The following is a 16680-nucleotide window of genomic DNA, read 5'->3' as shown; positions in this document are numbered from 1 at the left end:
TTCTTTTAAATAGAACTGGTTTTGTATTTCTTTTTCAAACTGATTAATTGTAGGCCTCATTGATCTGAGATCATGCTCTTCAGTTTTTGAGTGAAAAAAAGTTGAGTTTTTTTTGTGTGAATAATTTAGCAAATATTAGCCTAAATAAATAAATAATGCTAGAGCTGTCCCCTAATAATCGACTAACCGTTAGTCGACTAGAAGAGGTTTGGTCTACCAAAATTGTATTAGTCGGTTAGTCGCAGAAAAAAAACAGGGAGACGCGAAATTATGCAGGCTCTAACAGACAGATCAGTAACAGAAATCCAAACATTCGCCTATCATATATCAACCTCAAATATGGCTTATCATTTGAAGCATGTAAGTAGCAGCAACTTTACAAGTCCGCTCGCTCTAATGTTAAACTAGATAAATGTCTAGATAACTAGATATTATTAGGCGCATATATCTAAGTGTTTGTGTGGAGAGCAATCTTACTGCATTATTACAGGCGCTGGTGCATCACTGCATTTAACTTAAAATATTTCGTAATTTTTGGTTATACAGATAAGATTAATGCAAACTGTCTATTTCTGTAAACTCACAATAAAAATGAAATGTTGTGCTTTTGTAAAATAATGGAAACAATCAGGATGTGCTTTCTGCCGTCTCAGTCACAACTGAAACTTGCTTCACAGACATGAGAAATGTATCTATATAAAGCTTGAAATGTCTTTTGAATGAACCAATTCATATGGAAAATAAATATTCTCAGATTAAGTAATCCTCATGAAGCCTGCATATATGCGCGTCCACTACTACGGATATCTGCAGCCGAAAACACGACACATTCATGATCATTAGGTTTGCCGGTGCACTGTGGCAAGCTTTATGTGTGCATTTGTGTGCTGATTAGGCTAAGTATTTTATATAGAATTAAAGGCTCATTATTATGATTTATGGCTTATTAATATAAACATGTTTAGGGCTGTCACGATTCCTCAATTAAAGTCGAGTATTCGATTTTAAAAAATCCTCCATTGCAATTTACCAGTGTCTAGTAACCAGCAAAATACCGGAAGTGTCGCGTTCCACGGAGAATCCATGTTCCGCATTATTACATCTTTTTCTAAGGCTACGCGATATATTAAAACCATTTATAGTGCTATTGTGAAATCACAAAGGCTGTGAATCAGTTAAATAAATATATGCGCTGTTTTGTTTTGTTTTTACACAGAGAAACACAACGCTTTGTTTACATGCGTGCAGATTAGCCTACATGTTAAAATTACCTCAGCTCCGTTCACAGTAAACGCTGCTCCACGCAAACTCAGTCTCTGCATGTGCTGCATTAGGTTTCCAATAACGTGCATTTGGGAACACAAAATGCTGTTTGTGTTTCATAGTTGCACTGTTATCAATTAAATGCGTGGAGCGCGTCTCGGGTTTCTCATGCTGTGAGTTTGTGTTGCTTATAATGTTCATCTGGGAAGATTTGTAACGTAACTCATTTGTAAATCTACGCCAACACAAGAGAATACATGCATGTGTTTCTAAATAAGCAAATTATTGTTCATTACGATTTCAAAATAAAAGTTTAACCCCTCGCTCTGAGTTTGCATGTTTTGATGTTTTTTTTAAAAAGAAATGTAAGAAATTACAGCGGCTGTTGCATGTCTATCATACAAAAGTGACTGGACTTTTAATTAAATGTTGTTTGGTCAATTTTAACAAGGATTTGGTCATACGATAGTGTAACAACAACAATCATCAGGCCGCTGGCGCCCTCTGCAGGCATCTGTTATACACTGTATTATAAGTTATGTTTATATTAGTTTATATAATTTTTTACATGGTGTATTTTAACAGTGTTGTTCAATAAAACACATATGATTCATTTGATACTTTATTTGAACCAATTATTGCTTGTTATTATATATTTGTATTTTAAAGGCTGTTGTTCACTTGGATCTATCTTTATTACCACATTTTTATCCGATTACTCAATTTATCGATGGAATAATCGGTAGAATACTCGATTACTAAAATAATCGATAGCTGCAGCCCTACTTTACTTTAGCTTTAAAAAAGGATTTCATAGAAATTTGGGTTTCATTTGGAGTTTCACTACTGAAGTCCTCTGTTTATTTTTTCATCTAGCTGTAATGAACCGAAGCCCAGAACATGAGGATATACTGACATTCAGAACATGCTGACTTTCTCAGACTTTTGTTATTATTATTATTATTTTTTTTATTATTTTTGTTTACAAATTTTTACTTTTGTACTTTTGTTTACTCTTTTAGTTTTACATTTTGTCAAGGGCTTGTTTACATTTCTACTTTTTTATGGTAACCTACTAAATGCCAAAGTTGCAAGTTAAATAAAATGTTAAGTAAAATTGTTGATTTTTGGTTAAAAATGAATCGTTTAGATTAATCAAATTAGTCGATAGATTAATCGACACAAAAATATTAGTGGCAGCCCTAAACACGTGATTAGTCGACAAATCGCTTAAATGATCGACTACTAGTCGACTAGAAAAATCTTTAGTCGAGGGCAGCCCTAAGTAATGCTTTTTCACTCCAAAACTGAGGTACATAAGCTCAGATCAATGAGGCCTACGATTAATCAGTTTGAACAAGAAATACAAAACCAGTTCTAATTGAAAGAAAACAAGTTGACAAAAAGATGGAATCTAATATTTGGTAATAATATAGCGTAACAAGTAATGAATAAGCTATTTTATGCAGGCATGTCATTTCTGACTGGAAACACCACAAGTGTGACTTTGTGCCATTATGTACAAACTAAAAACATTTCAAAACAAACGTCCTGGTTTAACATTAAAGTAGACTAGTGTGATCAACAGAGCAGATTTTTTTCATATTTTAATATTGCCAAATATTTTTGGTGACAATATAGCATAACCAGAGATCTATAATCTATTTTTTGTAGGCTGGTTATTTTTGACTGGGAACACCACAAATGTTACAGGGTTAATGTGCTCCTAGAGCCTCTCATGTGATTATAATGAAGCTAATAAGATGTGTAAATAAAATGACTTTCAGTGGCTCCAAAAACATTACTCATTTTTTCAAATGAGTAAAATGTGTAACTATGTGAATGACATTCATTAAGTGACAAAATATTACAGCAAGTGCCATTTATTGAACGGAAAAAAGTATGGGACTCTGTATGGTACTCTGAATCTAATAATTGCAAAATAACAAATATTGTCTAATAACCACTAATAAAGGTTATGCTTTCATTGGAATCTTGTTGCTACCGTTATTACATTTAATTGTACACTTACATTATTCTCTGTGAACAAATGTAACTTGATAAATTGGACCTGAATGTAAAGGAATACTGAAATTCACAGTTAAAAATAACCCCAAATAACATAATTTTCATGTATGCAAATGAACTGTATGTCATTGTTCCAGCGGCTCTGAGCTGCGGATCATAATCATACGGCTTCATATGTGAACGGATGAAACTCTCTCTCCTCTTGGACTGTGGACTTTACATCTCAAGAGTGAAATGAGAAAATGCTTTAAGATTTATTACCAATATCTGTAAAAAACTAAATTCAACACTTGTGTCTCAAACAGGCTGTTTATTATGTCTCGGCAAAAGCAGAATTTACTGTGGCTGATGATCATCTACTGTGCTTCACGTCAGATAAGTATGTTGCTTTCAAAAATGTATTCAACATTAGAAGAAAAAATAATAATAATATATAATAATATATATAATAATAATAATAATAATAATAATATACATACATACATACTAGGGCTGGGTAAAAAAGATCGATTTCTCGGTTTTAATCGATTCTCATTTATACGAAACGATATCGATTCTTAAATCCCAAGAATCGATTAGTCATCCTGTTTTCAGTTGATGAATGAATGGATCATTGTTGCGCGCATACCATCCAATAAATTGCAATAATCTTTGTGCTTTGTTATTATTGATATGAAACAAAGTCTCAGATTTCAAATTACGTCCATTTTCTTACGAAATTCAAAAACATAATTACCGTTTTGGCGCTGTGGCGTGAGATCGCTCCGGCGCAGCTCTGCTCAAGAGAAGCAACGGAAGCAACTCTTCCGCCTTAATACCAGTTACAGCGCGAAATAAACATGAATGAGAATCTGAAATTGTGTTAAAAGATAGAGTAGGCTACAACTTATCAAAGTCCGTATCATGTCTCATGGAATCGCTCAATCAGTGTTTCAACCGTGCAAAGACGTTAGTAAACAATGTAACGTCACATTTACCTCAGAAAAAACATATCCAGTGACCATAAACTCATTAGTCAGCTAGAAAAACTCTAGAGAGGAGCATTTTGTTAAATATATGCACCATATTATATAATCATTGTAATTTGTAATGTTCTTCAATATTTAATGCATGTTTGAATAAATCTGGAAAGTTTTTTATGACAGCCATCATTTAAAATTTTATATAATTTCATATAACTTTATTATTATAAAAATAAATAAAAGTGTATTTTAAGTGTTTGTATACAAATCAGTTCATTTTTACCTTCAATATTATAGTAGGCTAATGAAGCCTATAGGCTGCAACTGACTCCCATGGCTTACAGCATTAGTTAAGAGATTTGTTTTCCTTGAGAAAATTTGCAATGTATTGTACCTGATAGCCAAAATAATTGATATTGAATCGAATCGAATCGTAATCGAAATCGAATCGAATTGCAAGCTTGTGAATCGAAATCGAATCGAATTGTGAAATTTGTGTCAATACCCAGCCCTAATACATACATACATAAAATTTATAGAATATATTACCATTCTAATTTATATTATTAGAATGGTAAGATTTTTTTATGTTTTAAAAGAAGTCTCTACTGCTCTCAAACATTGATTTGATCCAAAATACAGCAAAAACAGGAAATATTTTTACAATTTAAAATAACTGTTTTATATTTGAATATATTTTAAAACGTAATTTATTCTTGTGATCAAAGCTGAATTTTCAGCATCATTACTCCAGTCTTCAGTGTCACATGATCCTTCAGAAATCATTCTAATATGATGATTTGATGCTCAAGAAACATTTATTATTATTATTAATTTTTTGCAGGATTATTTGATTAATAGAAAGTTCAAAAGAACAGCATTTATCTGAATTAGAAAGCTTTTGTAACGATCCCATTCAAAGGTTTGGGGTCAGTAAGAGGTTTTTTTTTAAAGATATTAAAGAAATTAATAATTTTATTCAGCAAATATGCATTAAATTAATCAAAAGTGACAGTACAGGCAATTATTATGTTGCAAAAGCTTTCTATTTCAGATAAATGCTGTTCTTTTGAACTTTCTAATCATCAAAGAATCCTGAAAAGAAATTGTACACAACTGTTTTCAACATTGATGATAAATTTTTCTTGAGCATCAAATCATCATATTAGAATGATTTCTGAAAGATCATGTGACACTGAAGACTGGAGTAATGATGCTGAAAATTCAGCTTTGATCACAGAAATAAATTAGCCTATATTTTAAAATATATAATGAAGCCTTGGTGAGCAGAAAAGAGTTTTAAAACATTAAAAAATCTTACCGTTCTAATAATTTTGGCCACCACGGTGTGTATATATATATATATATATAATCACATTCCATGGCTTTTGTTTAAAACAACAATGACTGTAAATGTGTGAATCTAAATTGTGGCATCTAAGCCTATAGAGTTTTACATTAGCATGTCATACTACATCATTAAATAATAGGTTTTTAATGTCGTCTTCATTTGTGCAGGCTGCTCAAAAGAAAGAAAAATAGTTGGTGTCAATTTGACAAATGCATGTTTCTGGGAACCGCGTGAAAAAGGTAGATGTGAAATATACACTGCTAAAGTGACTGAAGTAATACTGCAAACTTATCTGAATGTTCTTGTGATGACTGACAGATCAAGTTCAAAACTCTTTGATTTCTGTTTATTCCAGATATTAAACTGATATGTCCACCAGCTTGTGATGAAAACATAAAAGATTTGTGCACAATGAATGTCAGAATAAACACATCTTATCTAGGTAAAAACATTTGTATATTTGTGTCCTCAAGTTCAAAACTCTTCAGAAAGTTTTTTTTTTTTTTCAATAATTATCAAATATTCTCTCTTGTTTCCAGGACAGTGCAAAATATCATCTAGAAAAACACAAAATTTCAGCATAACAAATAATGGAGGGAAATATGAAGTAAGAATGAATGAGACGTGTAAAGACACAGAGCTGCGGTTCTTGCCAGATGAATTGAAATGTCTGCTATCAAAGGTTCAAAAATCAAGTGCGTCTCATCCTAAATTAAATAATTTTAATGCACACAAACACATTACAAATGTATTTTTCACAAATAAGTGATGTCATGATTGATCATTGCAGTGATGATGATGTTACCACTGTTGGTCAATCCATGCAAAGCAAAAAGACGTAGACTAATTTCAAACAGTTTGTCTTCGGTGTGTACACTGTAATGTGTTTGAGTTTGAAAGAGCAAATTAGGATAAAACCTATAGACTTTTAGGCTAGTTATATTTACTGAGTATTGTAATGATTAACTTTCTTTCAGCTGGATTGTTATTAGACAAGGAGACTTGCAACTGTAAAAAACCTGTCTGCACCGATATCTGCACCCCCATCTGCAAGCCCGTGTGCACCCCAAATGGATACTCATACACAGGTAAGATTTTGTCCACTTTTAAAGTATTTTTTAATTTCAGTTTATGTCTTCAGTTTGGGCAGGACAGTGGTTATTTAACAAGACAGATGTAACAGGCCAGTGGGAATGAGTCTGTGCTGATACTACAGTGCATGTAGGGCAAGTTGATGTTCTGATCATATTTGATCATTCATTTTAGTCCATCTCCTACCCTGAAGTCCGTTTTGCAGAGACGGACTAAAAATTAACTCCCAAAACTTACTGCCAAATTCTGGCGTAAATATGTGCAGACCGTGCAGACAGACACTCTAGACCATGTTTACGGACACTTTTACTGGAGTGAGCAAAGTAATGGAAGTAAACAGAATGATTTAAACTCTGTGTTAAATCTGATATACACATTGAAATTAATGGAGGTAAGCACTGAAATTTCATGAAATCTTTATCCAGAATTTAACACTTTTCAAATCTGGAACGCGGTCATTTTTATAAGTATCGATACTAATAAATTTAGGAATCGTGACGTTTTTAATTTCCGAGAATCGCGATACTTTTGAAGTATCGGTGCACCGTGCAACACTAGTATGTATTGTACGCTATAGCCTACTGAAGAGGGGGAGAAAAAAAATCGATTTTTTGAAAATATGAATCGATTTGACCTCCCAACTCGATTTTTAAATAAAATCGATTTTTTTCGAGAGAGAATTGCGATGCATTCAGAAAATTGTATAAAATACATTTCAGAGATTTATTAGAGTTATTCTAAATCTCTTCCACTGTCCAAATAGTATTTTTAATTGCTTTAAGCAAATCAATGATCATTATTCACGCAAAAATATTTTCTCAGAACATGAGTTCTGCTATTTAGAACACAATTTAAAGTGGTATTATCATGCGCCAAGCACTCCTTGCTAGTTAAGACATTAAAACACAGCATTCCTAAATTTATTAGTATCGATACTTATAAGAATGACCGCGTTCCAGATTTGTAAGGCCAGCAACACACTGGATGCGTGGCGTGAGGCCGTGAGCGTCTCAGCTGCGTGGCGTGTCCATTTTTATTTCGGCTCCCATGTTAACAACAGGTTAGAGCTAGCACACTGCCTGCTTGACACGTGCGCCCGAGCCGCGTGCTAGAAATAGAACCGACGCCTATTTTTCACGCAAGCGTGTTGGAAGCGTTTCCAGGAAAAATAGAATAGGAAAAGATGTTTCTATGTCATTTTGACACGAATACATATTAATAAATGACATGTTGATGTTTGAAAGTCTCAGGTTTTGACATAAATGCAGATATAATGTAATTTAAAAAAATATTATCGATTTTCAAATACTGCACCTGTCAATACAGAACGAACTATTCTGTAGCCTATTTTGCCGTCAACACTGCCGACGTTGTCTTTGCTGCTATATATTTATGTTTAACATGAAGTATAGGCCTTCCACAACTCTCTCCCCATATGTCAAATATATCACCACTGAGGCTTATCATATGTTACCAATATTAAACACTGTTTAATATAATCGCTGTTCATATTTTTATTCAAAGTTCAGAATCAAGATAAAGTTATTACCGGTAACTCTTATGTTTCTTATGATAACTGAGATAATGCTGCTAAATTATTTATTTTTTTTACCTTTTATGTCATTGCTCTAATTTTTTTTTTATATTTTGATATTTCATATTTTGTTCAAATGTTTAATATATCTGCTGTTCATATGTTCATTTATTAGTGTGTTATATGATTATAATGTTGTCCCGGTTTTAAAATAAAGCACAGCAATCATATTTGAGAGTGTTTCTCCTTTTCAGGAAAAGTATCGAAATCGCAATTCTTGACTTGGTATCGAAACAATAATTTTGGTATCGTGACAACATTTTGCATTCGCCAAATCTTCCTTCAGGGTTTCCGTAGCACGCTCCCTGCGGCGCAGCCCTTTATTAGCTCAATCCAAATACAGTATAAATAATTTGGATGTTTAACAATCTTTGTTGCACACTGCACAGTGACTTTTCAGTTAGAGAAAGGGTTTTCCTTTGCAATTTTGTTTATGTTGATGCACTTTAAATACAATAAATATATATTTTTAAAATATATTTACAGTTCGCAGTTATTTTGTTTTAAATGGGGGGGGGGGGGGATCGAATCGAATCGTAAATCGAGTTTTTTTTAGGGAAAAAAAAAAAAATCGCCCAGCTCTAATTCTGAGTTTAGTTTTTAACAGCAGATGGCACTGCTTGCCTTAGAAACAGCTGTAATCTGCTTGCTTCCAATGCCTTACACACACCACTTGAATCTTTCATAAAATAATCATTCATAAAGGTCCAAAAGGTTGAAGCGAAATACAAGGGTGTTTGCAGTGGGCTGTTTACATTAATCTTGCATCAAAAAAGCATTCTGAGGTGCAAGTACATTCTCAGACTCAGCCGAACGTACGAACGCTCTTCTTCGTGAGCTTTTGAGCATGCGGTTAAAAAATAGCCTAGAACGCCATCTTCTGTTATAAACTAAGCTCTGAATCGATTCGAGAGACAATGGCAATGTATTCGGAAAATATTGGAATCTATCCACGAATTGCGATGCATAAATTGATTGTCCCAGCCCTAGCATACTGTATGCCATTATGACGTGGCAGTTTGGTCTGTGCAGATGTGGTAAGTCAAACACACACATACAGACTGTTATTCAAAGCAGTTTTCCCAACACTCCTCCTGTCTGCCATTTGTTGGACAAAAAGGTGTCGAGCTGCTCAAACAAACAGATCAATGTTTTAAAAATGTTTTAAAAGCATCACAATGTTTTACTTTTCATGAACTAACCAATGACAACACCATCTCCCTTTTGTGTTTTATTTTTGTTGTTCTTTTATTACTTTCATTATTGTCAGCTACAGTAAGATTTGATAATTATGTTGAATTGTGTGTTGTCATGGTCTCTTGAGGTTGTCCGGAAATCTCTTCTGTTGATCTTAAGAAGACATGTAAAACAGCTACATATGACAATGCTACATGCAGAGGTGAGTCTGTGTCTTAATATTTATAATATACTTTTCTATTAGTTGTTTCATTTGCTGCATGTCATTCCTCAAACTCAGCAGAATATAAAGTGAAATTACACTATAAACCTAGTTATCCATCCACAAGCCTTAGGATTTACTACAGTACTTCTTAACCAGGGACAAACATGAATATATTCAAAAAACAGCATTTTAATTCTGTACAATTATTTACACGTAAACTGACAGCATATTTGATAATAAAAAAAAAATATTCTAAGACAGCTTTTTTACATTTTCATTCTACACACATAATATTACACCATATACTCCAGCTCTACACTTAAAATGATTTTTGTCCTGCATGTTCTCGCTGATACGCCGATAATCTCACATTGTTTCTCTTTTCCTTGACCATAAAGCAAATATTTAGACAGGTGTACTTATTCTTCTCAGTTCTCAGTCATCTTTATTGTAGGACTCATTAGGAGGTGTTCCCTTTCAAGGGAACGTGCACTGCGTCGTTAAAAACGACTCTTCGGGGACGCTCCCTGAGCGCACGCCTCTGAAGTATGAATGTATTCCAATGAATGTATGAAACTATTCCAATCCTGATTGGTGTTGCGTCATGACGTAACTAGGGCTGAAACGATTCATCGAGTTACTCGATTAACTCGATTACAAAAATTCCTCGAGGCAAAAACCCTGCTTCGAAGCCTCGTTAAATTCCTATGACGCGCAGTATACGCGCAGGGATCTGATTGTTTCACACGGACCGTTGTTCAATGTTCAGGAAGCACACCATAGCGCGTGATACATTTTGAATTTAGTTGGCGCGATGGCGGGAGTAACGGTGCGTAACAGTATTTTTAAACTCTCAAAACAGACGTCACATCCCGAACCTCACAGCAATTGAATTTAGTGCGTAAATCATTTTGTTTACAAATTAGACGCTTTGCAGTTGTTATATACATGTTAAAAGATTTTATTTTGGATGTGTTCATTGTGATTATATTGGATGGGTTTATAAAAGTTTATAAAAGTACATTTTGATGTTTGTTTTGAGATTACAGATGAAAAAGTCATTTATTTACATTTATTTTTTTATAAATTGTATACATTGTGTACCTGTTTGGCTTGATATTTTATATTCATTTATTTTTATCTCAGGTGGGTAATTTGCAGAAGGTGCAATCCTTTTTTGTAATGTTGTATTAAGAAGACAAAACTAAGGCCAAATGGCCTTTACTATTTAAGTTTGTATTCATAGTTTTACATGTTATACATGTTTTACATTAAGTTGACTTAACTGTATTGTTATATAATTGTTGGCACTGGCACTTATAAACACTAAATGGGTAAAAATTGCAATAAATAGGCTTAGTTTTGGTGCCAAATGTTGGAGTTGGAATAAATACCTCTGGTTTTTTTTTTTTTTTGAAATAAAAGTCAAATGCTTGATCATTTTACAGCCACATCATTTTCGTTATGCATTATTTTTTTGGTTGTTTAAAAATGCAAAAAAAAAATTTATCCGATTAATCGATCGATTAAGTGCTAGATTAATCGATTACAAAAAGAATCGATAGCTGCAGCCCTAGACATAACATGTGACGGCATACCCGGAAGTATAAATAGACACCGGCACACACACGCGTTTAGCTTTCACTCTTCAGCAAGCGCTCTCCGTTACTGTCTGTCTTATTTGGTGTTGTTTGTCAAACTTATCTAAGCAAGAATGGCGAGTGAGTAGCTCAAGAAATGTGTGCACCCCTGCCCTAGATATATCACGGGTGGGGACACACATCAGTTATGTGTGGACTGTTTGGGAGTGCAGCACGCCTGGGCAGATCTCGAGGGAGCTGCTTGTGGTCATTGCGAGGCACTTCCCATCAGAGTGCTGCGCTCCCGCCTGGCCATCTATGATGAGGATGGCCAGGCTCGCGTCCCCCGCGGTTCGGGTCCTGCGTCCGTTGAGGCGGCGCAGCGACTCCGATCGTGGGGTTTGCAAAGGGACCTTGCAGACGAGAATAAGACTGCTGCGGCACCTTCTCATTCTTGGTCTGAAGGTTCTGAAGCCCCCGTTCATGGTGCAGAAGCCCACGCTACGGCTTCTTCTGCCCGTAACGAGGGTCCGGTGCTTGAGTTGTCCGCTTCCGAGGAAGTGGATGTACTCAGCATTGAGGCGGATGAACGTGAACTAGACTCACCAGTTCACGTTCCCGCTTATGAGGAGCTTGTTGAGGTTGTGACGCGTGCAGTGGCCAGACTCAACATCAACTGGCCACTTGATAAGCAGGAAGTGCAAAATAAAAGCAAGCTGGATAAGCGCTTCCTGCAGCACCGCTCACAACCTCAGCGCTGGGGCTTACCATTTTTCCCTGATTTACATAAAGAGATCTCTAAATCATGGGGGAAACCCCACTCATCTTGTGTTTCCTATCCTTCTGCCATGGAGAGAGTTGGGGTTTGGGAAGATGGCCGCAGATGGAGGAGGCTCTTGCCAGCTACCTCTCTCTTGAAGCGGCATCATCCCTGAAAGCCCCGGCGCTGCCCAGCAAACCATGTAGAGATACCTCTGCATTGGTGGGCAGGTCGGGCTGGTTCATGTCTGCACACTATGGCCATCTTGCAGGCATACCAGGCCGACCTACTAAAGGATTTGAATGAGGGCGAGGGACCTACGCCTGAAGATATTGCTGAACTTCGCAAAGCCACAGATTTGTCTCTCCGGGCTACTAAGGAGACGGTCCGTGCTATCGGCCACTCCATGTCAGCTCTGGTAGCCACGGAGAGTCATCTGTGGCTGAATTTGTCAGGCATAAAAGAAAAAGACAAAACTTTTCTCCTGGATGCGCCGCTCTCGCCTTCTGGCCTGTTCGGTGACGCAGTTACAACTGTCGTCGACAGGTTTCAGGAGGCGAAGAAACAATCTGCGGCATTTTAGCAATATCTCCCTCGCCGCTCAAAATCCAAATCCTGGAAGGCTGGCCAGAAAAGCGGCCAGCCTCAGCCGTCTACGAGCTCCCCACAGGCAAGAGCAGAAGGAGAGCGTTGCCTCCAGAGCCCCTCCCTGAGGAGCTTGGCAACAGAGGAAATGCTCTCACTCGAAGTCCGCTAGCCAGAAGGGCGACCTGAGGGACGAGGGAAGAGGTCCTAACCGAGGTTGTTTTTGCAGCGGAGCCCTCAGGAAAACTATGTCGGTTTCCCGCCATCCAGGACACTTCGGGCCACATCAATTTCCAGCGAATGCACACGGTGTCATTTGTCCCAAAAATTAGTAAACGTAGGGCCCTATAATTTTCATGATCACGGAATCGCGGACGGAATCACGGAATTGGCAAATTAACGCGGAATCTAAACAAAACAAAACCTATCCAATGATGAAATGTTTTCTGTGTTGACAAATCTTGTGCAATGTCCTAACTGCCGGGATAATCACACAACAAGTCTGCTAATGATACGTCTGATTCGCGAACTAATGACTCCTTTGAACCGATTCACTTTAATGAATGGTTAAAACAACTGATCTGTCCAACACTGAATCAGTGTATAACAAATAAGTAACACTTTACAATAAGGTTCCATTTATTAACCTGTTAAGCTTCACCAGTGCGTCGGCGCACTGAAGCGTTTTTTATTTATTTAATTCAAAATTACTATCAGATTTAATGTTATACCTTGACAAACTATACATCATTAAAAAGATATAAGACTCAAGTTTCAGTATTTGACCACTATTGTATTCTGAGAAACTCATAGTGACAGTTATGTCTTAATTTGTGTCAGGAGTTATGAAATGAAAAAATGAGTCGATACCTTTAATATGAATTATGCGCGTCAGCCGCTCCCATTCATAATAAACTCCCGTGCTGTCGTCATGACAGCGATACACAAAACAACGTCCCTCAGGGCTTTAGCTCAAAAATGTGCAGATTTGGAGAAATATTGATAGATTCTTTTAGATTTACATCATATTTCTATAGACAGGAATAATATTTATTGAATTTATACCCAAATGCGTCAATGTAATCTTTATGAGCGTTTGGTATTCTAATTCACAGTGTTTTCAATTCATACCAATAGCCTGAGGGCGCTATATGCACAGTAATATAGTCCATATATGAAACATGAAGAAGAGCCATGATCATGTGACATTCCAGGAAGCCTCGAACACACACAAAGCTACAGAGTTCGCGCTGTAAAATGCAGATACAGATGTTTTGAAGACAATAAACATGATTGCAATGATATCTGATTTGCCTGTGTTCTTCAAGCCATGCCAGGTATTTTCATAATAATATATTATATTTATAATGTAATGCTAATCTATATAGACTTCATCATTGTGCATAATACTATCAAATAATATATTTTCTGTCTGATTTTTTTATCTGAAGCTAAATTAGATCACAGAAGATTATTTAAAACATTCGGCTTGAGTTATAAAGTACGCTTTGAGCATAAACATGGTTTTAATCTCATATATTGTCGTGTATTGATGGTGTGCTAAGCTAACATGCTAGCTAGCCCTAACTGTTAGTCACATGACATGGTCTTGAAAAACATTTAACTAAATACAGAGTTTTGGGCTTATTATCTTCAGATTTTAAACATAAAATGTTTAGACATGTGGCTTTAGCTGTAGTGCATTTCTAGATTGCTCCAGTGCCAACTTCAATTTTATTTTCATGAGGATGTTTCATAAAAAATAATTTCTAATAACTTTACAAAACTTTGAAGCTATTTATAACAATTTTTGTCATTACGACAATAATTAATTCTACATTTACAATAAACTGCCAGGTGTCAGCTTTCAAACGAGATCATACTTGTGCTTTTAGTACAAAGGGTTCATGAACTGTATCTGTTTCAGTTTGGGTATGTCATTTCTGGGGATTTTTCAAAAGTGGCGTTGCAGCTTAACAGGTTAAACTCTAGTTAACTAGATCAGTTAACATTAACTATTAAAGGTCCCGTATTATGCCCCTTTTCACAAGATGTAAAATGAGTCTCTGATGTCCCCAGAGTGTGTATGTGAAGTTTTAGCTCAAAATACCCAACACATAATTTTTTACAGCATGTTTAAATTGACATTTTTTGGGGCTCAGAAAAACGCGCTGTTTTAGTGTGTGACCTTTAAATGCAAATGAGCTGCTGCTGCACGGCACAGGGGGCGGAGCCTCACGAGCTCGCGCTCAGTCTCTCAGGAAAATTTCATCTCACGGAAATGATGATAATATCAGAAACTCTCAGTAACGGTGTTCATTTTGAGTCGGACAATAATGCCTACAGAGTCAGAGTGCTGTAGCTGGAACAAGTATAGTTTAGTAGTTTAATTACGGTTTTAACGTATTTGTCATCTGCTTGTATGTAGCCTATCCATTATTAATAGCCTACAAGTCTGCTGTTTCGGACCAGGTCCAAATGATGATCAAACATACTGATGAGTTTAATAAAGTTTTTTGTACATCACACAAAAGATGAAGCGTCAGTTTTACTTCAGAAAATCACCGTAAGAGCTGAGTAAACACAGTAAGTTATAAGAAGTGCGCAAGTACATAAACGAATTTCGGTAGAGTTGAGGGAGCATTTTCTTTAAAAGCAAAATAATTCCACCTCGTCTTGGCTGCCTCAGATTTCGGGAGTAAATAGAGAGAGCTATTATATGTGGATTAATACATCCAGCCACACAACACCTACAACGAGGAGACATTCTCATCTATGGCTGTGAACACGATCAGGGCGGGTCAAAACAAAGGTGATTTGACTCGGGATGAAAATAACAGCGTCTCGACGACATGGCGACAAACGTGTATTCCTTTTTTGTGGGCGGAGGTTAGTCAAGAAACGGTTCTAGTGACGTCATTAAAGAAGGAAGTAGAGGGATGTAGTCCAAATCAACCGTTCACTGTAGGCGACTTCTGTTAAATAAAATATCTCGCTTGGCATTGAACTTTGAGCTTTATAATTTTACAGATATTATTTATACTCTAACAACAACATTACACACTAACTAAAGTTTTAAACATGGGATCACGAAGAACGGGACCTTTAATAAACTGCACTTCTACAGCATTTATTAATCTTTATTAATGTTAATTTCACCATTTACTAGTAGCCTACATTATTTAAAACAAAATTGTATTTGTTAACATTAGTTAGCCTAATGCACTGTGTCAAGTAACATAATAAAAATACAGCTGTTCATTGTTTGTTCAACTAAGATTAACAAAGATTAATAAATACAGTAACAAATGTATTGCTCGTGGTTCATGTTATTTAGCCTAATACATTCAACTCTGAAACATGAAATGTGGAGTTATCTGCTTTTGCTACAAAAACAAACTTTTAATATCAAAAAAAAATTATGAACTTTAATTTTGTAAGTTACCTGGATTTTTTTAGTTATTATTACTTAAAGGTACAATATGCAAGAATGTTTTTGCCGCTAGAGGGCGCTACATTCCAAACAACAACAACGGCGTAGCTTGATGACGATGTGAAGGAGCGTGGAATGATGGGAACTGTCGTTTTAAACTCCACCGTGGATGTAAATCTATTTTTTACAGTCTATGATGTAAATCAGTCAGACGGGAATCGAAAAATCATGTTCATGGATGAGGCTAAGTTCTATTTTTATAATGACATGTTTTTTGTGGCGAGGGGGGCGTGGTTCAGCGCGGTCTGTAATGGGAGAGAGAAGAGACGAGCGGGACGCAAGTAGGTCAAGTGCAAATGACGAACACCTGTGTCTTATTGCTGTGATCCGCGTGGAGAGACTGCTTATAAGCCGCGCGCTGGAACGAGAGAGAGACTGAAGAGAAAATTGGACGCAATTCTGAACTGTTTTGTGCCGTCGCCATGGTGAATGCGCGTTGTGCACGACTTTTGTTTGTTTTGCTTTATTTTAATAAAGTACGAGTCCCAGTCACGCCCGACCCCTGTCTTCTTCCTTCCTGACTCTTGAACCTCATCACACTTTTATTTAATTAAAATGAATTAACCGTGA

The 16680-nt window shown here is 36.1% G+C and overlaps 1 protein-coding gene and 1 long non-coding RNA gene across 2 annotated transcripts in view; one reads left to right on the top strand and one right to left on the bottom strand.

Moving 5' to 3' along the window:
* LOC307147689 overlaps positions 1–16680 on the bottom strand; it is a 249122-nt gene that overhangs the window by 135169 nt on the left and 97273 nt on the right. The window lies entirely within an intron of this gene.
* Positions 3448–16680, top strand: part of LOC307147643 (adhesion G-protein coupled receptor G6-like) — a 42913-nt gene continuing 29680 nt past the window's right edge. The window contains exons 1-6 of the mRNA XM_079852542.1: positions 3448–3670; positions 5772–5843; positions 5960–6046; positions 6144–6299; positions 6597–6692; positions 9615–9689. Coding sequence (XP_079708668.1) covers positions 3607–3670; positions 5772–5843; positions 5960–6046; positions 6144–6299; positions 6597–6692; positions 9615–9689 — 550 coding nt within the window. The 5' untranslated portion in view covers positions 3448–3606. The remainder of the gene's footprint in view (positions 3671–5771; positions 5844–5959; positions 6047–6143; positions 6300–6596; positions 6693–9614; positions 9690–16680) is intronic.

The sequence above is a fragment of the Squalius cephalus genome (genome assembly GCF_949319135.1).
Source record: "Squalius cephalus genome assembly, chromosome: 20".
Lineage (NCBI taxonomy): Eukaryota > Metazoa > Chordata > Actinopteri > Cypriniformes > Leuciscidae > Squalius > Squalius cephalus.
This window is presented reverse-complemented; position numbering and strand designations above follow the sequence as displayed.